Source organism: Anoplolepis gracilipes, chromosome 16 (genome assembly GCF_047496725.1).
Source record: "Anoplolepis gracilipes chromosome 16, ASM4749672v1, whole genome shotgun sequence".
NCBI lineage: Eukaryota > Metazoa > Arthropoda > Insecta > Hymenoptera > Formicidae > Anoplolepis > Anoplolepis gracilipes.
This window is the reverse complement of record NC_132985.1, coordinates 5,472,533-5,495,327: the sequence shown is the minus strand read 5'-3', so window position 1 is coordinate 5,495,327 and position 22,795 is coordinate 5,472,533. Positions and strand designations below refer to the sequence as shown.

The 22,795-nt window shown below is 38.4% G+C and overlaps 1 protein-coding gene across 7 annotated transcripts in view; it reads right to left on the bottom strand.

Annotated features, from left to right (window-relative positions):
• Positions 1-22,795, bottom strand: part of Sls (sallimus) — an 85,465-nt gene that overhangs the window by 57,107 nt on the left and 5,563 nt on the right. For 5 of the 7 annotated variants that reach the window (XM_072908028.1, XM_072908029.1, XM_072908030.1 and 2 more), the window contains exons 7-39: positions 22,399-22,747; positions 22,090-22,328; positions 21,717-21,946; positions 21,506-21,649; positions 21,168-21,425; positions 20,931-21,074; positions 20,564-20,836; positions 19,944-20,489; positions 19,376-19,853; positions 18,699-19,279; positions 18,014-18,556; positions 17,671-17,925; positions 17,406-17,549; positions 16,574-16,975; positions 15,863-16,264; positions 15,392-15,614; positions 15,088-15,260; positions 14,502-14,641; positions 13,767-14,283; positions 13,497-13,640; positions 13,159-13,410; positions 10,377-13,078; positions 9,170-10,172; positions 8,645-9,043; positions 8,042-8,561; positions 7,577-7,748; positions 7,256-7,442; positions 5,167-5,506; positions 4,357-5,077; positions 3,910-4,248; positions 3,665-3,821; positions 3,395-3,561; positions 3,173-3,302 (exon numbers count right to left, since the gene is read on the bottom strand). In XM_072908028.1, coding sequence (XP_072764129.1) covers positions 3,173-3,302; positions 3,395-3,561; positions 3,665-3,821; positions 3,910-4,248; positions 4,357-5,077; positions 5,167-5,506; positions 7,256-7,442; positions 7,577-7,748; positions 8,042-8,561; positions 8,645-9,043; positions 9,170-10,172; positions 10,377-13,078; positions 13,159-13,410; positions 13,497-13,640; positions 13,767-14,283; positions 14,502-14,641; positions 15,088-15,260; positions 15,392-15,614; positions 15,863-16,264; positions 16,574-16,975; positions 17,406-17,549; positions 17,671-17,925; positions 18,014-18,556; positions 18,699-19,279; positions 19,376-19,853; positions 19,944-20,489; positions 20,564-20,836; positions 20,931-21,074; positions 21,168-21,425; positions 21,506-21,649; positions 21,717-21,946; positions 22,090-22,328; positions 22,399-22,747 — 13,274 coding nt within the window. The remainder of the gene's footprint in view (positions 1-3,172; positions 3,303-3,394; positions 3,562-3,664; positions 3,822-3,909; positions 4,249-4,356; positions 5,078-5,166; positions 5,507-7,255; positions 7,443-7,576; positions 7,749-8,041; positions 8,562-8,644; positions 9,044-9,169; positions 10,173-10,376; positions 13,079-13,158; positions 13,411-13,496; positions 13,641-13,766; positions 14,284-14,501; positions 14,642-15,087; positions 15,261-15,391; positions 15,615-15,862; positions 16,265-16,573; positions 16,976-17,405; positions 17,550-17,670; positions 17,926-18,013; positions 18,557-18,698; positions 19,280-19,375; positions 19,854-19,943; positions 20,490-20,563; positions 20,837-20,930; positions 21,075-21,167; positions 21,426-21,505; positions 21,650-21,716; positions 21,947-22,089; positions 22,329-22,398; positions 22,748-22,795) is intronic. The other 2 variants (XM_072908031.1, XM_072908033.1) reach the window with 2 other exon arrangements.

Sequence of the window (22,795 nt, the reverse complement as noted above, 5' to 3'; positions counted from 1 at the left end):
ATGATAAAAAATAATTCTTCAAGTAAATAGCGAATAATCTTGTTAGTTTAGATTTAACTTTTAGTTCGTTACTATCATCGAGCAGTATAAATCAAATGAAATTAGACAAGACCCCTTGAAGAATTTGGCCAATTATTGATTTGCATTCTTTTTGTGAAATATTTCTTAACGGTTGTACATTGAGTATTGATCACATAATTAGATATTGCCAAGTTTCCAGCTGCAATGGACGATTAAAATGTAGTCGTATATCTTGTGAACTCCTGAGTTGCTGGTTTACCGAAAATAATTTTCTCTTATTTTTCAGAGTGCGCTGACACGCTCTTCCCTATATTATTTCTGGCATGGCTGAATCATTGGCAGCTGGCTCTCGGGACGGAGCCAAAATAGTTAACTACCTCGACCAGCTTCTTCTCTCGAAATCATCGTGATGACGAAGCGTTGAGCGAAGGTGGTAGTCTGAGATCAAAGACAGAGAACTGGACCATGGAAAAGAATATCTCCTTGATGAATCAGCGTATCCATTTATCCTCTTGAAAAATGTACTATCGTTCCATCTTCAAGGTCACTTGTACTCAAAACCACTTGTACTTTTTCTTACACATATTGATGACTCGCGTTTAAGACGCGAAAAATTGAATTTAATTCTTAAGAATTGATCTCTTCACCAGTTAGATATTTAGAAATAAGGAAGAAGATTGATGCGTGTACTCTTTGAAAATATATTCGTGCGATTCGATGTCTGAAATTTTCGATGGCTGAGAACTAATATTTAAAATTTTTGATGTTTATGTCGAATTTATAATCGACATAAATTTGTGATGAGTAACAGATATTCTTAGCAATATGTGTAACATGTTTGAGTACTCTCCGTTTAAAGATCCAATCCGCGTACCATGCAATGCATTTAAATATAACAAAATCATATAATAAACTTACAAACTATTAATTTAACGAGTAATAATAAAAAGTAAAAGCATTTAAAATATAAAGATGATAGATTAATGAAGATTATAAATCAATTTTGACTAATTCTTTAAAGCGTTTGTAAGCGAGAGCAACCCCCGATTCGTCGTAGTCAGGGATCTTCGCGGAGTTCCAAGCCGGCGGCCAAATATAGCTAGGTAATGTAATACACATCACGTGTTCAAAAATAGCTTAAGAAAAGGGCCTAGCCGAGTGTGCACACGACACTGCATCTGCTTTTCCGCGCGGAACGTGTGCCACATGATAGAAATGTTTTACATAAATATACGTGTTATAACGGACTTGTTATTTATAAAAACATTTACTATGCAAATGCAAGTCAAAACGGTTATATGCTTCCGTGATAGTTTCTCGCGGGATCAAAAAAAAAAAAAAAAAAACAAATGTTGAAAAAAGAAATCTTCATTTCTATTATAGCAGCTTCTTCTTTTTATATAAAATTTTATGTTATATAATAGTTGTGTATTTTCCTTCTCGCACGTGACACACCTCAGAATTCAACGGAAGCACGTTCTCCGTTACAAGGATCTAACGGTATACAGATGTAGTTTTACTCTACCATGAAAAGAGTATCGAGTGTAACGATCTCGACTAATTTATCGCATAGCGCGGAATTTGTAGATATATTACATTAAAAATCATGCAGTGTTTACATATGTTTTACGCCATGTTGATCCTGACTTGAATCTCCCATTGCTACAAAGATTCTTCTATCGGATGGTCGCGATAAAATCGTCATTTACGACGATATATTAATCATTAGGTGACGATCATCGAAACGGCAACAAACGAGACTTGGACGTACTTACAACATTCGGTTTTATTGCGACTTTCATTGTACAATAATAAATATTCGATTAGTAAATTGTTAGATTGGATATCTTTATCCGTGTGTGTATGTGTTGTGTGATTTTTCTTTAGTAAATGAATATTTATAATTGTAGTGGGCATACATATATATATATATATATAGATTATGTATGTAAATGTATATATTTTTTTTTTCTATTTCACGATGTATTTTTTATAATAAATATCGAGGCTACAGCGAACGAGTAAACGAGTTACGTATTTAACGCAGTCGCACCGCTACTGATCCTTTCTCATTTTCATCTCATGATATCGACTAATGCCGCGCAAAGTTTCATATTGCTATATTACCCTATTTACAGAGAGTTGGTAGTACTCGTTATAAAACTGTGAATGTTCACACTTTTGTCCTGAGATAAAAATATTAAGGACACGAAACACTCGTGTAAGACATTTCCTTTGGCATCTGCCTTAAACTGATCTCAAGTAATCTGCGCTTGTCCAAATCGATTACATTTACAGTTTCGATTTTATATGATATATTGCTTTTACAGCACTTCAATTTCAGCACCACCTTTGCGACTTTTGTATACATTTGGATGATATGTATCACGGGATTTTTCATCGAGGATCATGATTTTGCAATACAGCCTCTCTCAAATCTGTTAATTAATTACTCCTCGTTTCACTCGCTCAACTATTCTCAAAACATGACGAGTTAGTACAAACTCCCCGGACGCGTATGACACTTTTGATTAGAGGATGTGATCGAGGTGAGGAAATCTAGGGCGATATGTCGATAGGTTACGTTTTTTAAAAGAGGCAACAACAAAGCACAAAAATAAAATACGAGTGGATATTTACGCGACAAATTGCGCTGCACGGAGACGGCCGTACTTGAGACGATGCGATGTAAATGTTAAAGTCGCAAAAAGAGAGAATATATTAGGCGGCAATTGATGTACATTAATAATGATTAAATGTATATTAGAAAAATTCTTAAATTCTTCTGATGTGATCAATTCTACACGTCAACATCTTTTTATATTTGTTTTATTATAAAAAGCTAAATTAATCATTCTGAAAATGTATATTGCGTATGTATGTATACGAATATCGAAAGATTTATTTATGATAATTTAATCGGTGCGTGAAAACGTACAATAGACTAATTGTAAGTTAATAAATTCATCTCTTTCAAGATTTAAAACGGTATTAGTTTCTCAAATTAAGTTGCTAATTTTATTAACTTGTCATGCCACTGTCTCGAGTATAGTGTTCGTCTCCGGCAGTTGTTGTAGAGATGTATTTATAATATAAATCCAATCGCGTATCATGTTAGCAATCGAATCTATATTTTTCATTCAATTCTTACTTTTGACGATGAGTTTGGCGGACGTTTCTACAGTACCGGCTGAAGTTGTAGCACGGCAGGTGAAAGTGCCAGTGTCCTCCTCGTACGTGGTTGCTATGAGTAGCACCGCATTGTTGCCTTCGTGAATCATCTGAAAATATGATACGCCATGTTTTTTTGAGTATTATAATAGCTCCAACGAAATTTTCTCGATACTTCATAAAAGTATGAGACTTATCTTACCTGGAAGTCTGGCGATTGTGGGATCAAGGCACCTTCTCGATACCACTGAATCGTTGGCTTAGGCTTTGTCGGATTCACCTGAGTCTTGAATTGAGCCGGTTGTCCTTCGACAACTATCTGATCCTTAAGAGGTGTCAATTTTGGCAGAACGTCACCTGTATCGGGTGCTAAAAAATAATATGAAACATTAATTTCTTTATGATTTAATAAAAATATGTTAAAATAAAAAGAAATTTTATAAAAATAAACTTTTTTTTTCTTTTTTCTTACCGAGAACTCTGAGATTGGCGGAGGTCGTAACATCCCCAGCTGGATTTTTAGCGATGCATTTATAAACACCTTCGTCTTCGGGGAACGCTTCGGAAATTCTCAGAGTACATAAATCGCCTTCTTTCTGCATTTGGAAGTACTTTGATGGTTTGATCATCTACGCAAACGCGATAAGCATTCGAGTTAAATTTCTGATTTAAAAAATTTGTAATGTTATATATTTATTATTACAGCGCTTTGAATACCTTATCGGCTTTCTTCCACTGCACAGTCGGAGTAGGCTTTCCTGTAATTCTGCAAGCGAAAGCAACGGACGTTCCCTCTTTGATAGTTTGATCCCTTAATGGTTCTAAAACAGTTGGCGCTTTTTCCACCGTCGGAGTCGTGGGTTTTGCAACTTTTGTCGGCGATTGAGGCCCGCGAACGGTACATTCTGCTTCGCAACGTGCTTCTCCAGCGTTGTTAATTGCAACGCATTCATACTTGCCAGTGTCTTCTGGTATAGTTTCTAAGATCAGAAGTGTATAAATGTTGTCTTCTTCCAAAGTTTTGTAACGAATATCTGTCGTTATCTTCTTGCCATTCTATAATAAAAAATGTATTCCAATTTAAATTCAAGTTTAAATTTCTTGCTTTCTGTGCGTTATAATTGCATACAAAATTATAATAAATATATATGGCGTATCTCTTACCTTGAGCCAATAAACGTCCAAAGGTTTGGTGCCAGTAATTTTGGCATCGAACCTGGCAAGCTGTCCAGTGGCTACAGAAGTAGATTGAATCGTTGATAAGAAACTGGGTGGCACCGCGCCACCTCGTCCAGGTTGCCTTCTACGTTCCTCCACGACCAAATTAGCGCTGCACTTGGCTTTTCCTCCTCTATTCTCAGCAATGACGGAAAAGACGCCAGAGTCTTCCATAAAAACTTGTCTGATAATTAATACCGATTTGGTGCTGAAGGTGTAAATTTGCAGGTCGGCCGAGTTTTGTATGGGAAAATCTTCGCGATACCATTTGATGGTAGGTAGCGGATCGCCGTCGAATTCCACTTCAAATTTAGCCTGTTCTTGTTCAAACGCTCTGCACGGTTGTATTTTTTTCGTGAAGACAGGCGGTTTGGCAGGTTTTACTTGTCCTTGAACTACACGTTCTTGCGTCTTGGCTTTGTGTTCCACTTCTGTAGTTTCCGTTGCTGTGATCTTTCTCGTTATTTCCAAGTCACCCTTGACTTCCTTTTGCGTCTGTTTTTGTTTAGCTACGTGAACTTCGCGACCATGAATTGTGGATTCAGACGGTTCCGGAGGATACTTTCCAGTAGCTTTCACGCGTTCCGTGTCTATATCTACTTCGGTAACGAATGGTTTCTTTACATATTTTGGAGGTGGTTCCACGGGTTGTTGAGGTTGTTCGTCCCTGGTTATGAAAAATCATTAATTAGCATAATCATTATACGCCAAACGTATTGATAAAACATTTCTTTTATCGAATATTACAATACTTACAAATTTTCTTCGTACTTCTGAGCCATTCCCTTGGCTAAAGAATGTGCAACGACTTTATCGCCAGGAATAGCAAACTGATGTGAAGTCTCCCTTAATCTGGATTCTTTAAGCATTTGTTCTTCCTCAAGGCTCATTAGCTTATTATAATACCCCTCTTTTTTCTTGCTCTTGACAGATTTTTGCCATTCAGTCTCGGGTTCTTTAATAACTTTAGGTCCAAGATGTTCCGTAGCAATTTCGATGCCTTGGGAAACGCTTTGGTGGCGTTCATCGAACACGCGTTCCAATTCTGTGTTCTGTCGCTCGGTCTGGTACTGTGTTAGCCCATAATCGTACCAGGCTAAGGAAATAACATGTTATCTGTGTGTTCCTTGTGTATATGTGTGTGTCTCGTACTTGATATGACGAGACGCGCGTGCTTCGAGTGAATACATCAATTGATTATTTTATATCGACGGATACAATACAACATTCTTCGGTAAGATATTTGTGCAAGTATTAGTGTTTGCATCTTTATTGAAACAAATAGCATATCGTTTATTATGATTTATTAGAAAATGGAAATATTCTAAAGTAATTAAAGTAAGACGTTGCACTTTTCTTAACCAAAGAACAAAGTCTAATCGAAAAATATTCCACGATAAGACACAGTACGTGAATGACGATGCAACACATATCGACGACACCTAAATAATAGGGATCGAGCTGGATTTGGAAAATTCAAGTGGTTAACACATAACTGAAATTATTTTGCTGCGATCATCAAAAATATTATTGGATTAAATATTTTCTTTTTTACGTGCTTTCCTTCGTGTTATATGTAAGAAAGTTTTGCTTCTCTAAAGGGAACAAACATTTAAGGGAAGAAAAAATCTGCTGCAAAGTTATTCTAATTAACTAAATTCGCATAATTCGCTGAATTTTGTTTCGATAAATTAGTTTTAATATATACAATTGTTTTCTTTACTTTTCGTGCGAGATGTCAAGGATGGTAAACGAAACGCGGAGAAAAATGCATAACTCAAAACACAAAAAGAAAAAAAACAGCAAATAGAGATTAAATCAAGATGATTAGGATTAAATTATATTGATTGCGCAATACTGAGAAATAGGGAAATCTGCTCAATGTTTGCTTTTTACAGACGATATCTTATGCAAATTACTTTAAGCAAGAAAGCGATATGATCCATGCAGCCTAAACAAATATTAAATAAATATCTTAAGTAGATTAAAATAATATAAAAAAATAATATTTTTATTAAAATATTATTGCAAGTTGCAATGCAAGTTTATACGTATATAATAAATAGAATAAGTGAATAAAATGATTTAATACTCTTGCAACATTAAGTGAGCAATAGACCCATTTTCTCTAGCGCAATAATCACAGTTATGAAACAAAAAAAACATTAATAAAATATAAAACAATATGAATGTTCTTCCGATGATTATTTTCCATACCTGAATGTCGATGTGGAAAATTAAGTATACGATACCTTTGATTTAAGACGATTTCGCTCTAATATTTCCATCGATATTCCCAATCACGATGAAGAAGAAGGAGAAGCAGAAGAAGCTGGCGAACTCGGGGTGACTTTCAATAGCTTTGGAGTGCCAAGTGGAAAACGAGGAGAGAAGGAAGGGATTATGTTTTAATGGTTTAGAGTGTTTCTTTTGTATTCGAATGGAATGCATGTGTCGTATCGATATATATTATATGTACTGTGTTTCGGTTGTTCGATACTTTCCAATCCACGCTCGCATCGTGCAATCGTCATTGGAAGTTTACAACCGCTTCGTTCATTTTCACGTGTAATCTTTTTTTGTACCGTTGTAATCCGTTCACAATTGTTGTTATTCTGCTCGTGAAATCTTCGCAATGCTTTTTTTTGTATTGTAAAAAATTACTAATTACGTAATTAGATTTGCATAAATTTATATTTCATGTACTTAGTGCTTTGTTGAATGCCAAATTATTTATATTATACTATGTATGTATATTAATGCTCTATATAATTTAACTTATTCCATTGTGACACGAAGAATTCATGGCAGAAATGTGTGTATGATAGTCGAAATGTAAACTTACGTCTTGGTGAATTTTTCAATACACCACGGTAGTCGTCGCTTCGCTGCTTAACCGTTAGAGTCGTTTCTGTACGTGCTTCGCCGACGGAGCTCCTTGCAATCACTTCCACCTTGCCGTGATCGTATTGTCTGGTCTTTGGGATATCAAGATGATACATACCGTCGTATGTTAGTTTATAACGGGATCCCTGTGGAAGAAATAAAGAAACAAGTTATAACAACAAGATAAAATAACATTATAAATTTGTATTTTTCGGAGAATTGTCGACATCATCATTTAACGTAATTTTAGAAACGATTATGATGATATTCCTACACTTACATTAACTACTGTATGGCCATTGATAATCCACATAACTCGAGGCCTTGGATATCCAGTGACTCGACAGCAGAATCTAGACCAGTCACCTTCTTCGACGGTTACTGCTTCTGGTTTACTCACGAAAACAGGCGCCGAGCGTACTTTCTCTTCTTCACCTTCCTCTTCAGGTACACTGCAAAATGCGAATAATTTTTTGAATATTATGTGTTTTGCATTGCCGCGTAACAATCTTCAAATTAAATAAATCTCTTTGCACTTGGAAAATTATTTATCTTACCTTTCTTGAATATACGAATAATAATTCGAGAAATATATTATAAACATCAATGCTACGCATCTTTTATTGTATGCAATTTGTTCTTGTTATTATTAGAAGAATTGTTTTATATATATATATATATATATATATATATATATATATATATATATATATATATGAACAATGCGCAAAATAAAATATCTTACATCTGCCATGCTGCTTCCATTTCTCGAATCTTCTCAATGCTCTTCATGCCTTTTGGAAGCTGAGACTCGTAGATGATTCCAGGTTTTCCCGCGGTTCTGATTATAGCTCTAGTCTCGTCCATTCCATAAAGATTCGTGGCTCTGCATAGATACTCGCCACTGTCTTCTGGATAGACCCAACCAAAGTTCATCGCTACATAGCCAAAGTCGTAGATAGGCGTGAATCGATTTTTATGAGGTAATGGTTTTCCATTGAAGAACCATTCCACCTTCATATTTGGATCACCCACGGGTGCTAATTGGCATTCAAACTTGGTACTATTCATTTCAACGAGCTCAGTCTGATCTTGAATCTGCGTGACAAAGCGAGGCGGCTGTTTCTTGTCCGCGTCATATAGATCGTCCTCGGTTAAGTGAATTTCTGATGTATACTTTTTAATTGTCGCTTCCATTTGCATCAAGGCCTCGGATTTTTTCATACCTTTGGGTACTTGATTCTGGAGAATAATGCTTGGTAATTCTGTGAAACAACAATTTAATATGAGTCCACCTGTAATACAGTTAATCTAACTAAAAATAGTAAATAAAAAATTAGAAACGTACTTTTGCAAGATATGGCAGCTCGAGTGGTGTCTTCTCCGAGGTCGTTGACAGCCTTGCAAACGTATTCACCGGAATCCTCGGGATAAACGTACAAAATATCCATCGATACGAATCCCATATCGTACACCGTTCTATATCTGTGGCCAGCGGGTATCAATTTATTATTTCTATACCACTCGATGCGTAAATTAGGATCGTCCTTGGGCTCCACACGGCATTCGAATCTAACCGGTTCACCTTCGTCGATGGTTGCTGATTGAATCTGCGTGATAAAATGTGGTGGTTGTCGCGGCGCTTCTTCCGCGGGAGCTTGAGATACTGGACCTCGTTCCAATTCTTTCAGCTTCTCGCCGCTCATTCCCGTTGGCAATTGAGAGTCGAAATCTATCGTTTTCTTGGCTGCGAAAAAAAAGATTGTTTTTATTATATTTTCCTTTAATAATATAAAACATGTTTTTAAAAATATAAAAGTATATTAATTTATAGAAATATTTTAGATTAATCTGAACCAATTGTGTAACTTACATTTACAAGTGATGGTGGCCTTGGTAGTAGCGGACCCCCATTTATTGGTAGCTCTGCAAACGTACTCGCCGCTGTCTCGGGCGTATGTATACGACATATCCAGCGATATAAATCCGAAATCATTAATCTGATGAACTCGAGATCCGGTTGCGAAGGGTCGACCGTTATGGAACCAGTCAATGCGCATAGTAGAATCACCCACAGGTTCGACTCTGCAATCGAAATGGCTCGGTCCAGCTTCTTCAACTTCGATATCTTTAAGTTCGACAGTGAATCTCGGTGGATTCGGTTGTTCTTCCTCCGCTAGGATCTCATCCCTCTTGTATAAAGACTCCTCCAATTTTTGAATACTTTCCGTACCGGTCTTAAAATTGGTCGGTAATTGTGGCTCCAAGATGATACCTTGACGTCCGCGGACTTGAAGTTTGCACGATACTGTAGCTTCGCCGTGCCGATTGGTGGCTTTGCAAGTATATAAACCAGAATCGCGTTGATAACAATTTGCAACTTCGAGAATAACGAAACCAAAGTCGTGAATCGTCTTAATTCTACTGCCAGCGAGAAGAGGCTTGCCATTATGGAACCATTCAACTCTCATGCTAGAATCATTAATCGGTTGCAGTCGACATTCAAAGTGAGCAAGAGAGTTTTCAGCCAAAGTCAGATCGGAAGGAGTAGTGATAAATTCTGGCGGTCTCCCGGTGTCATCCTCAGGACTAGCTTGTCCCGGAACGGTTCCGAGGCCTTCTAATTCGGCGATCTTATCAATTGTACTTTCCATTCCTTTGGGTAACTGAGACTCCAAAATAATACTACGTTTGCCCGTACACTTCATAGTGCACGTTGTCACTGCCTCACCGTAATCATTCGTCGCTCTACAACTATATTCGCCGGAGTCCTCAGGATAAATAGGAGAAATTTCCAAAATGACGAAACCAAAATCGCAGAAAGTGCGGAAACGAGATCCCGTTCGCAATGGTTTACCGTTCCAGAACCATTCGACCTGCATGTAAAAAACCAATATAACATATATAATAAATATAATATGTATATAATATGTATATAAAAAATATAATAATAAATAATAACGTATAATAATATAATATAATAATATGATAATGTAATATAATGTAAAATGTATGTATATATAATTATAATATATAAAATTAAAATAATTTTAGCTAGAATTAAAATAATGTTAACTTGCCTTTAATTTTGGATCGTCTGTAGGTATTAATCGTGCCTCGAAATGTGCGCTCTCTCCCTCACGTAGACCATCGATATTACTCAAAGGTATGGTGAACATTGGAGCCTTGCCACGTTCTTCTACAGTCTTTTCATCTCTCGTACGTATCATCGAATCTTCAAGGCTTTGAATTTTCTCTAGACCGCCCTCCATGCCTTTTGGAAGTTGTGACTCCAAAATAAGATTAGCTTTGGAGAAGCATTTGAGCGATGCTTTCGTAGAATCTTCACCGTACTTGTTGACGGCTCTGCACTCGTAAACTCCGGAATTCTCTTCGTAACAATAAAGTATGTCCAGGATAACGATACCAAAGTCATGGAAGGTACGATATCGATGACCATGAGGAAGTTTCTTGCCATTGTAATACCATTCAACTTTTAAATCGGGATCGGTTATCGGAGTCAGTCTGGCTTCGAAATGTGCGGACTGTCCCTCTACCAATTTCGTAATATCAACTATTTGTGTGATGAATTTCGGCGGTTCGGCGACGGGAGTTGTAGGAGTGGTCGCTTGTTCTCCGGTGTAGCTCTCGAGCTCCCGTATTCTAGCGAGCGAATCTGGCTGCAAAGAATCCAAGTAAACTCCGCTCTTGCCGAAGCATTTGATCGTAGCTTTTGTAAAATCTTCGCCATACTTGTTACTAGCTTTGCAAACGTATTCACCAGTATCGTGAGACATCACTCCGGCGATATCCATAACTACGAAACCGAAATCGGAAACCATTTTGAAACGCGAAGAATGTCGCAGAGGTTTTCCATTGTGAAACCATTCGACTTTCATGTGAGGATCTCCCACCGGGATGAGAGTACATTCGAAGTGAGCCGATTGACCATCTTTCAGGCCCTCCAAAGACTGTATATGCGTTGTGAATTTAGGTTTCTGTCCTTTAGACTTATCAATGCATTCGAGCTGTACGCTAATCTCAGCTTTACCCCATTTGTTGGTAGCTCGACATGTATAAGTACCTGAATCTTCTATTTTAGTACCGAGAACCTCAAGGACAACCATACCGAAAGCGTAAACGGTTCTTGTGCGATGACTAGCTTCTAAAGCTTTACCATTGTAAAACCACTCGACTACCATGGTTTGATCGCCAGTAGGAATAAGAGACGCTTCAAAGTGTGCGATCTCTCCCTCCGATAGATTGGTTAGATTCTCAAATTGCGACGTAAACATTGGTGGTTGACCCTCTTCCTCTCCTGGTGGAACTCCTTCTTGCCGTTTCAAAGATTCTTCCAAATCTTGGATCGCTTCGAGACCCTCTTTACCTTTAGGATGCTGCGACTTTTCAATGATATTTTCCTTTGTCGAGCAATAAATCGTCGTCGATGTAAAAGCTTCGCCCGCTTTATTATAAGCCTTGCAAGTGTAAATACCGGAATCGCGCTCATAAACATCCGTTAGATCCAAAGTAACAAATCCAAAATCGCTAGTCATTTTGAAGCGTGAACCATGTTCTAAAGGTTTTCCGTTAAAATACCATTCAATTTTTAAATTTGGATCATCTTTTGGTTCAACTTGTCCTTCTAAATGTAACGGTTCGGATTCTCCTAGTTTAAATTCAGGCTTAAGTGGCACAGTCCAGATCGGTTTAGGATATTCGTGTTCAGGACCTTCCTCCGGTTTCTTGTATTTCGATAGATAAGCATCTTCTGCTTCTTTTACTTTTTCAAGTCCAGCTTCTCCTTGCGGATGTTGCGTTTGCAGATAAATGTTTTGCTTGCTGGTGCATTTCAAAGTACCTGACGTCTGCGCGCTTCCCTTTGAATTTGTAGCTTTTACAGTAATTACACCAGAATCTTCTTCATAAGCATGAGTCAAATCCAGAGCCACGTAGCCGAAGTCGTAAGTGCTTTTAAATCTTGCACCGGTCGGTAAAGGTTTACTGTTCAGGAACCATTCAACCTTCATAGTTGGATCTTTCGATGGCTCTACATTGCATTCAAAGTGAGCGTTATCACCTTCAATGCACTCCACGTTGTTTAAATGAGTGATAAAGACGGGTTCTTCGTAAGTAGGTTCCGGTTGTTCGGTAGAAATTACCTGAGGTTGCTCCAAGGCATCGATTTTCGATAAAGCATCTGGATGCAAAGTATCTCCTAATAACCAGTGACGATCGGCAATTTTCAAGCTACACGTTGACACAGCCTCTCCCAGAAGATTAGTCGCTTTGCAAGTATAAATTGCGGAATCATCAGGCCTCAAGCCGTTGATCGACAACGTTACCAGACCAAAATCAAACGTACTACGAAGTCTAGTTCCAGTCTGTAGAGGCAAACCATTTTTAAACCATTCTACTCTCAAGTTGGGATCCGCTCGAGGCTCCACCTGAGCCTCTAAGTAAACACGTTGGCCCTCTACTAATTTATCAAAGCTCTCGAGATGCTTGGTGAAAACTGGTGCCTGTTGTGGTGTCGTGTCGATAAACATTTCCGGTACCTTATTCATTTCCGCTTCCTTCAATTGAATTTTCTGCCACGCGTCCGCTTGTATGCTCTCGGAAGCGATAGCCGAACGCGCTTTTACTTTCAAGGAAATCGATGAAACCGCTTCACCTGCGTTGTTGATCGCTTTGCAGGTATAAACACCGGAATCTTCGGGGATAACTTTCAAAATGTCTAGCGTCACATATCCAAAGTCGTGACTTACATGAAAGCGTGAACCTGAATAATGCACAACATTTTTGTTAAATCAAATACTTGTACTAACAATAATTTATCAAGAAAATATTATATTTTCTTACCCATCTTTAATTCAATTCCATTCATGTACCACTCAAATTTTAAACTCGCGTCACCGACAGGAACGACTCTGCATTCATATCTAGCCATTTGTCCTTCCCAAAGTTCCGTTGGTCCGGTTAATAATTGTGTGAAAATCGGTTTATCAAAGATCTTTTCCGGTTCTTCGGGTCGTCCGACTTCCTTGGCTTCCAACTGAGCAATTCTACGTTGCGCCTCTGGATGCTGAGTATCTAATTGTATACTGGCCTTGGCTGAACGTATAAATAGACAAATTAAATTTACATCGTATTAAACTTATCTTGATATATTAATTGAAGACATAAAATCAAACACTCACTTTTAATCTTCATTGAAGCCGTTGTAACCGCTTCACCCAACGGATTAGAAGCGCGACACATGTAAACACCTTTGTCTTCGTCACGTACGTGAGCGATATCCAGAGATACATAGCCGAAATCATGTACTTTTGTAATTCGCGAACCTGCAAAAAAAACATGGTAACAAATGTTACAACAGTTTTGCGTAATAATTACAACTATGTTACGCGTAAAATATATTTGTATAAAAATGTTTTCCATGAAAAGTTCATATCTTTGATGATTCTTACTTGTCTCTAGAGGCACTTCGTTCCTAAACCATTCCACTTTGAGCATGGGATCACCCACAGGTATGAGCCTGCATTCAAAATGTGCAGTGTGGCCCTCGGCGATACTGTCGATATTTTGCAGTGGTTGAGTGAAGACAGGCCGCTGGCGAGTTTGAGGCTCCGGTACATCCGGTCGCTTCCATGGTTGTTGAGCTTCGAGCTCCCGGATCTTGTCCATTCCTTCGGGTCGTTGAGAATCCAAAATAATACTATCTCGTGGGATTACCTTGAGCTCGATGGATGACACGCATTGTCCTAGCGCGTTGATCGCACGTACAGAGTATTGCCCTGCGTCTTCAGGTACGGCGTGACCGATATCTAGTGCCACGTATCCGAAATCGAAGGTCACGTGGAAACGCGCCGCCGATGGTAAAGGTTTACCGTTGTGGAAGAATTCGATTCTCAGATTAGCGTCATGCAGAGGCTCCACTTGGCATTCGAAATGAGCGGTTTGCCCTTCGTATACTTCAGTCGTGCCCTATAGAAGAATTTTTTATACTTATTATGTTCATTTCTCATATTTGTAGTATTTTTTTATATTTGTTATATTATTTTAGTAACTATTCACACATATTTATATCTGTGTAAAGCATAAATAATTATAATAATTATATATAATATTATAATTATTATAATTATTTATGCTTTACACATGTATAAATATATTATATAAATATTAATGGAATTCTTACTTACTCTAAGCTCGGTGACAAATCTTGGTGGGGTCACAGGCGGTTCTTCAACTTCCAATCGTGCAGGATGACCCTGGGCTTCTAATTCTCGAATCTTTTCTAAACCATCTGGATGTTGGGTGTCCAGAAGAATACTTCGTCGTGCTAAAATGAAACAGATTGTAAACTGATTTGTTTCTCTATAATTATATTTTTATCATTAATAATTTTATGTACGATTTTTTTGAAATAAATAAATTCAATTCTACGATAAATCTTGGTTCGGAAAATTGATACTGCAAAACTTGCTTTTTCTTGAGACATTCTGCGATTTTTGAAACATAATATAATATTTTCCATGAAAGACTTCTCGTCCGAGTTTGCAAAAATTAATTGAAATTTTAACGAAACTCTTCTTTATAAAAGCGATGCCATTTATTTGACAAACAACCTCTTTCTCGTTGATTAATTTGATTAACGTCGTTGTACGTTTTCAAATTTTTCATGGATAGGTATTTAGACTTCGGATATTGTGTGTTCCTTGCTGGGCAATTACGTATGGAATTAAAAGAAAATTAATATCTTGAATAAACATGAAACTTTATACTTACAACTGACTTTAATAGTACAGGTATTAACAGCTTCACCGGCCAAATTGGTTGCTTTACACATATAAGTACCGGAATCTTCGGGATAGGTATACAGAATATCAAGAGCCACGTAGCCAAAATCGTGTGTAGTGCGGAAACGATGACCAGTTTTAATTGCGACTCCATTGACAAACCTATTAAATGTCAAGAAAATTTCATTAATTGATCAATTGAATTATTCACAATTTTATCGAAATCAATGAATTTTAGTTTCGTTATTACAATAATATTAAAAAAATTTTGACGCTTATCTGTAAATATATACCATTCAATTTTCAAGTTTGGATCGTTAATCGGCTCCACGCGACATTCCAGATGAGCGTGCTCGCCTTCCTTGAGATGATCCAGATTGTTTAACGGTGTCAAGAAGACAGGTTTCTGATGAATAACCTCCTTTTCGACTTCTTCCTTGATTTCAACAGTTTCCAATTCTCGAATCTTTTGCAAACGTTGAGCATCCAATGTGTCGAGGTATAATCCTTGTTTTGCTATATTTGCGTAAATCAAAATAATTGATAATTATATGTTTTCTATCAATTAAACTAATAATTTATTTTAAAAAATTTGTTTACACACTTATCAATTTTAAGAAAGATATAAAAGATTGTTTCGCCTTGTTTCTCTCATTTGTTTAAGAAAAAAATTATTCAAATATTTCAAATTATTTCAAATAAATATATTATGCAACGGGTGCGCTCGTCAAAATAATATATCTAGTCTATAAATTATGACTTACAATCCACGCTTATCACACAAGTAGTAACAGCCTCGCCGACAGCATTTCTTGCTTTACACATGTAGGTGCCCGAATCTTCGGGATAAGCGTAAAGAATATCGAGAGCGACATATCCAAAATCGTAGGTCGTTTTGAATTTATGTCCTTGAGGAATGGGACGCCCATCTCTGAACCACTCGACGACCATCGTCGGATCGTTCACGGGAGTCAATGTAGCTTCGAGATGGGCGTTTTTGCCTTCCGGTAAGTGTTCAATATTTTTCAGCGGTCGTCCAAAAGCAGGCTTCTCGGCGATAATTGTATCTTCTTCAACTATGCGTTTATATCTTGAGTCGTCCTCAAGATATTGTATCTTTTTAAGTGCGCTTTCATGCTGTGTATCGCGAATAATCGATGCTCGAGCTAAAAAGTCATTTTTATTCAATTTAATCAAACAAGAAAGGAGAAATACGAAATGCGAAATATAAATATAAATAAAATAAATAACTATATGTAATACGCGACTCTCTAATGTGAAAATTACAATTTATAAGTTGTGTAGACGAATTATAAATTGAAGATGTTTACATGAATATAAATTGTGTAGGCAAAATTAGAAATGTAAGAAACTTAAATCTCTGTTGTATATACATGTATAAAGCAGGGGAGATACAATGAAATGAACTACTACAAGATACTTTACACGCAAAAACGCGTTCTTGTATTACTCACATTTCACGTCGAGATTAATCGAACTTCTCGCCGATCCTAATTTATTGGTGGCCTGGCAAGTATATGTGCCCGAATCTTCGGCATATACAGTCAACACGTCCAACGATGCAAATCCAAAGTCACAGATAGTTCTATACCTGTGACCGGTGGATAATGGTTTACCATTGTGGAACCACTCCACCTTCATGTTGGGGTCAGGATAGGGTTCTATACGGCACTCATAGTGTGCGCTTTGACCTTCGACTAGACTGGTAGGTCCATTTAATTGGACAGTAAAGGACGGCTTTTCTTTTACCACGATCTCTTCTTCCTCACGACGTTGATATTTTGAGGTATCTTCTAAGGCTTGGAGTTTCGACAAAGCGCTTTCGTGTTGTGATTCAAACTGCAAGGCTGCCTTGGCTGTATTTTACAAGAATTCGTGTAATTGTGTACGAGTTGTGTATAAAGGCAAATTGCATATAATTCAATATTTTTGCAAAACAACATAAATTCTCAGTCAAATTGCAATATATTGCACATGTGAGTGGCTACTTATTTGCAGATAGTAACAAATAAGTCAAAAATAAGTTTTAACAAAATGGCACACCAAATTTTGATAAAGCAATAACAAAATATTAAAATATAAAATCAGCAGTGTTATTTAGCGGTTTGTTACAATACTATTTTAGTTTAATAGCGTAATTATAGCGTGTAATTAATAATTAATATAGAGAAAATTTATGTAACTGTAATTTGTGTAACTATTGTCAATAATATTCCATAAGTTAATTTACATATTGTGCAAAATATATGTCATTGTATATCTGAATTGTGCATTGCATTCACTTACATTGAACGAATAGTGTTGCTGAAGTAACCGCTTCTCCGAGCTCGTTTGTTGCACGACATGTATAAGTGCCTGAATCTTCGGGATTGACGTACTTCATGTTTAAAGCGACATATCCAAAGTCGTGCATGGTCGTCACACGATTTGCTTTTAGAAGATAGAGAGTAATAAAGAAATAAGAAGAATTTTTATATAATAAGAAGAACTCTTATTATATATAGAACAACATTTTTTGACATGTAAAAAAAAGAAAATGTTGAATACTTACAAGCTGAAATAGGAACTCCATTACGCAGCCATTCTACCTTGAGTTTAGAATCTCCAACCGGGATGACACGTGCTTCGAAATGCGCTGCTTGATTTTCAGCAACGCGGAGATCCTTTATCGGTAATGTGAAGACAGGAGCTTGCGTAATAATTTCCTCGGTTGTTGTTTTACGTTGATAGCGAGACGAGTCCTCCAAGACACGAAGACGTTGAAGTGTTTCCTCGTTTTGAGTCTCTGTGTAGATTGACTTTTTGGCTATAGATAATAAATAATGAATTAATGATTTTCATTACTGATATTGAAACTAATCATCGAGTGAATTTTAAAATAGTCAAACGCTTACAGTGAACGATAGCGGTTGCAGAAGTGATAGCTTCGCCAATAATATTCTTAGCTCTGCAAGTATATGTTCCAGAATCTTCAGGATATGCATACATGATATCGAGAGCGACGAAACCAAAGCTATTTGTTTCGACAAATCTTGAGCCTGCTTTCACTGGTTTATTATTGTGGAACCATTCAATTTTCATCGTTACATCGGACACTGGAATTAATCTGCACTCGAAATGCGCTCGCTGGCCTTCTTTTATCTCGACATTGTTCAACGAAGTCGTGAAAATGGGCGCCTGAGTGGTGGTTTCTTCAATAACCTCTTGTCTATGATATTTGGATCTATCTTCAAGATAGTGAATCTGCTCAAGACCAAGCTCATTTTGCGTATCCGTTAAGATTTGTGCGCTCGAGCGACATATTAAATTGCAGTTCACTTCGTCGCTGCCTACCAGATTAACGGCACGACACGTGTAAGTTCCAGAGTCCTCAGCGATCAGATCAATTACGTCCAATGCAACGTAACCGAAGTCATGAATCGGACGGAAACGGTGACCTGCAAATTGATTTGCAAGATTAAATATAATTAACAAGTACGAGAGCATTCTGTTAATAAAATTAAAAAATAATAATTGTGACAACGTGTACGTATGTTTGTTGCTATTGTGAATTAAATAGCAATAAGAATAATAAATTACCTATCGTTACTGGACGACCATTCTTGAACCACTCGACTTTCAAATTCGAATCCGTTACCGGCTCCAATTTGCATTCAAAATGAGCATGTTGTCCTTCTCGAAGATTTTCCTGATTTTTCGGTTTCGTAATAAATTTCGGCTTTACATTCACAACCTCGTCGACGAGTTCGTGTCTCTTGTATCGCGAAGCATCCTCCAAGTACTGTATCCTCTCCAATCCTTCGGGATGTTGAGATTCCAGGAGTAAATCCTTCTTCGCGTGTACTCTTACGGAACACGAAGTGACTGCTTCGCCGAGCTGATTTCTAGCCTGACAAGTGTACACGCCAGAATCTTCAGGATAGACGCCGAGAATATCTAGAGCTACGTAATCAAATTCGTAAGATGGTCTAAATCGGTGACCAGTTTTGACTGGTCGACCATTGACGAACCAGTCGACTTTCATGGTTACGTCACCGACTGGCTGTAGACGACATTCGAGATGAACGTTGGTCAGTTCCACCGTTTCGATGTTATGCAAAGGTCGAGTGAACTGAGGTGCTTGCATCACAGTGACTTCCTCTTGTTGAGTTTTGCGATACCTATATGAAAAATAGAATAATAAATAAGAATAATAGTACACAAGTAAGTTGCAAATTAAATTACAAATTAAGACAATAAATAAAATAAAAGCGAACCTCGATGAGTCTTCCAATAATTGTATCTGCTCGAGCGATTGTTCGTTCTGCGTTTCAGTGACGACGTCGGATCTTCCGATGACTCTCACGCAAGCGGAGGTATGCGCAGTGCCGAGATGATTGGTAGCTCTGACTGTATATTCGCCAGAATCATAAACGGTAACATGTACTATGTCGAGTGCAACGAATCCAAAATCGTAATAAGTCCTGAATCTAGAGCCAACCGTGACCGGACGTCCATTTTGGAACCATTCAACTCTCATTGTTGGATCGCCCATTGGTTCCAAGCGACATTCCAAGTGAATATTCTTGCCCTCGCTAACCGGCTTAGGATCACTCAATGGCTGGATAAAAATCGGTTTTGATTTGGAAATTTCTTCAATATGATAATGCGGCTCGATGAATTTGGATTCCTCAAAGCGTTGAGTTTTTTCATAAGTGCCACGATGCATGCTGCTAGTATCTATGCTAGAACGCGCTGGAAAAATTAATAAAATTCATTAATTTTGCAATTTTTCACAATTTTACAGCTTTTAATTGCATAAATACTATAAGTTGTATATCTTACTCTCTACGGTCATCGTAGCGGACAGACGAGCTTCCCCGCGAGAGTTTCTAGCCACAACGGTATACGTGCCAGCGTCTTCGGAACGAACCTGAAGAATGTCAATGGCGACGTATCCGAAATCATGATACGTCTGAATTCTATTAGCGGCAGTGATAGGTTTGCCGTTGTGGTACCACTCGATCTTCATGCTTAGATCGCTTTGAGGTTCTACACGAGCCTCAAAGTGCGCCCGTTGACCCTCTACAATCTTATTCGTGCCTTTAAGATTGCCCAAGAATCGTGGTGCCTGCGTAATCTGTGTTTCTTCTTGAATCTGTCGCGAGTATCTGCTCGAATCTTCGAGAGTTTGAATTTTTTGAAGACCGGTAGGATGCTGACTATCGTAAATAACATCATTTTTACTAATTACACTTAATTGAGCGGTTGTATGAGCCTCGCCAGCTCTGTTATAAGCTCGACAAGTATATACGCCGACATCGTGTATCGTTACATATTTGATGGTCAACGCCACGTAACCGAAATTGAAGAAGGTTGTAATTCGAGAACCTAATTTGGAAAACGTTTCATGAAAATACAGACTCAATGACATACGTATACGCGAATCGAATAACGTTACTTACTAGCTTCTACAGGTCGTCCATCCTTGAGCCACTCGACACGAAGATCGGCGTCACCGACTGGTTCAAGGCGAGCTTCAAAATGAGCAAATCCGCCTTCTCGTATGCCGCTCTGATCCTTAATAGGCGATTTAAATTCCGGTGGGCTGCTCGGTTCAGGCTGCTCCTGCACGTACTTTTGGTGCATCGCCTGTTGATACGCCTCCAATTCCTCGGCAGCCTCGATGTATCTCAGTTGCTCGGGGATACCCAAGTCTGTCGTTACACTTGTTCGTGCTACACAATAATTTTAATATCCAAAAGTAAATACTACATAATACTGAAAAAAGAAACGCTCTTTAAAAATGATTGTCACAGAATTAAAACTCACCGAAGACACGGAGAGCCGCGGAGCTGATGGCCTCTCCCAAGCGGTTCACAGCTCTGACAGTATAAGAACCTGCATCTTCAGCCCGTAGGTGCATTATATTGAGTGAGACGTAACCGAAGTTGAAGATGCTAGTGATTCTTGAGCCTAAAAAAGAGATAACAATATAATATTAATATTATATAATATTTGTATTAATAACTTCATTATAATCATTCTTTCCCGGATGCCGATACTCACTAGCTGTGATTGGTTTTCCATCCTTGTACCACTCCACTTTCATGGTGGGATCGCTAACAGGTGTCAATTGCGCCTCGAAATGGGCGTTACGACCTTCCTGTAGCTCACCAAGATCCTGGAGCGGGCGGATGAAAACCGGCCGCTGTGAAGAGGTCTCCTCCACGCTCTCCTGCCTTTGGTACTTGCTGTAATCCTCGAGCTGCTGGATGTACTGGAGACTGTCGGGGTATTGGCTAGCCTGTTCAATCGTGGCGCGTGCTAACAAACGAAAAATTAACTTGGCTTGTAGGACGAATAACAACTGCGAAAGACATTCACAAAATACTCTTTATACTTACGGGTTACGCTGAGGGTGGCTCGAGATTCGGCGACTCCGGTAGAGCTTACGACACGACACAAGTATTCGCCGCTATCTTGAAGAACGATGCTAATAAGATCGAGTGAAATAAAACCGAAGCGGAAGATGGAAGTCGCCCGAGAACCTGCAAATGCGCAAGTGAATTAGATCGATTCAAGGATTTAAATCGATGATACAACTGTTATACTCACTCGCGTCAAGTGCTCTGCCATTGACGTACCACTCCACCCTCATCGTGGGATCGCCCACCGGTTCGATTCTGGCCTCGAAGTGAATTCGTCCACCCTCGATTTGATGAACGTCCCTTAAGGGTATGATAAAACGTGGCGACGGATAAATCTTATCTTCTTCGGGAGGCGGTAAGTAAGGCTTGGCACGTTCCACGTGTCTCAAATAAATCACTTCGGGGCCAGGCGCTGGTCTACAAATATTTATTCGCGTTATTTTATTTTCTTACCATAACAATATTGCTAAACAGAAAGACAGAATTTGAAAGGAAAAAAAAAATAGAAAAACATCGATTAATTTGTGAATTTTTTGGTGAACGTTCGAAAAGTCTCTCACTCTGGTTCGATGACTTTCGTTGGTCGGGGTAAGTTCAGGCGTCTTGGTTCCGGGGCCGTTCCTTTTGGCGTCTCGACGAAAAGCCGCGCTCGTGTCGCGGTGGAACCGGCTACATTTTGAGCGGTGCACTGATACCAGGCTGCGTCTGAGAACTTGGCGCATGGAATATCCAAGGTCGAAGCTCCGCTACCGTCGCCCGATATACGTATTTCGGGGCCAGGCGTTATCGGTACGCCGTCCTGTCGAAAGTCATCGAAAGTGTCGGAGAAATTTGCGATTAATACAACAGATAGAATTTGAAAATATTACCTTTTGCCACGTGATGCGTGGAACCGGCGTACCGACTGCGCGAGCCATAAAGACAACGGGTTCTCCTTCCTTCACGCTTGTTGTAACGAAACGTTCTACAAATTTCGGCGCGACCACTTGTTCCTTCTCGATAACGTTCAAATTACACTGACAGGAGGTTTCGCCAGCTTTATTCCGAGCAACGCATGTTACTATGCCGGCATCGGCACGACTCACATTTGTAATCATCAATGAATTGTTACCAGATTCATTTACGAGAATTTTATGAGTCATGTCATTGACGACTTGTTGACCATTTATGTACCAAGTGACTTCAGGATACGGACGACCAGTTACGCGACAATCAAATCTGAAAATAATATATAACTTGTTAATATCTCAAATATTCGCGTCGAAA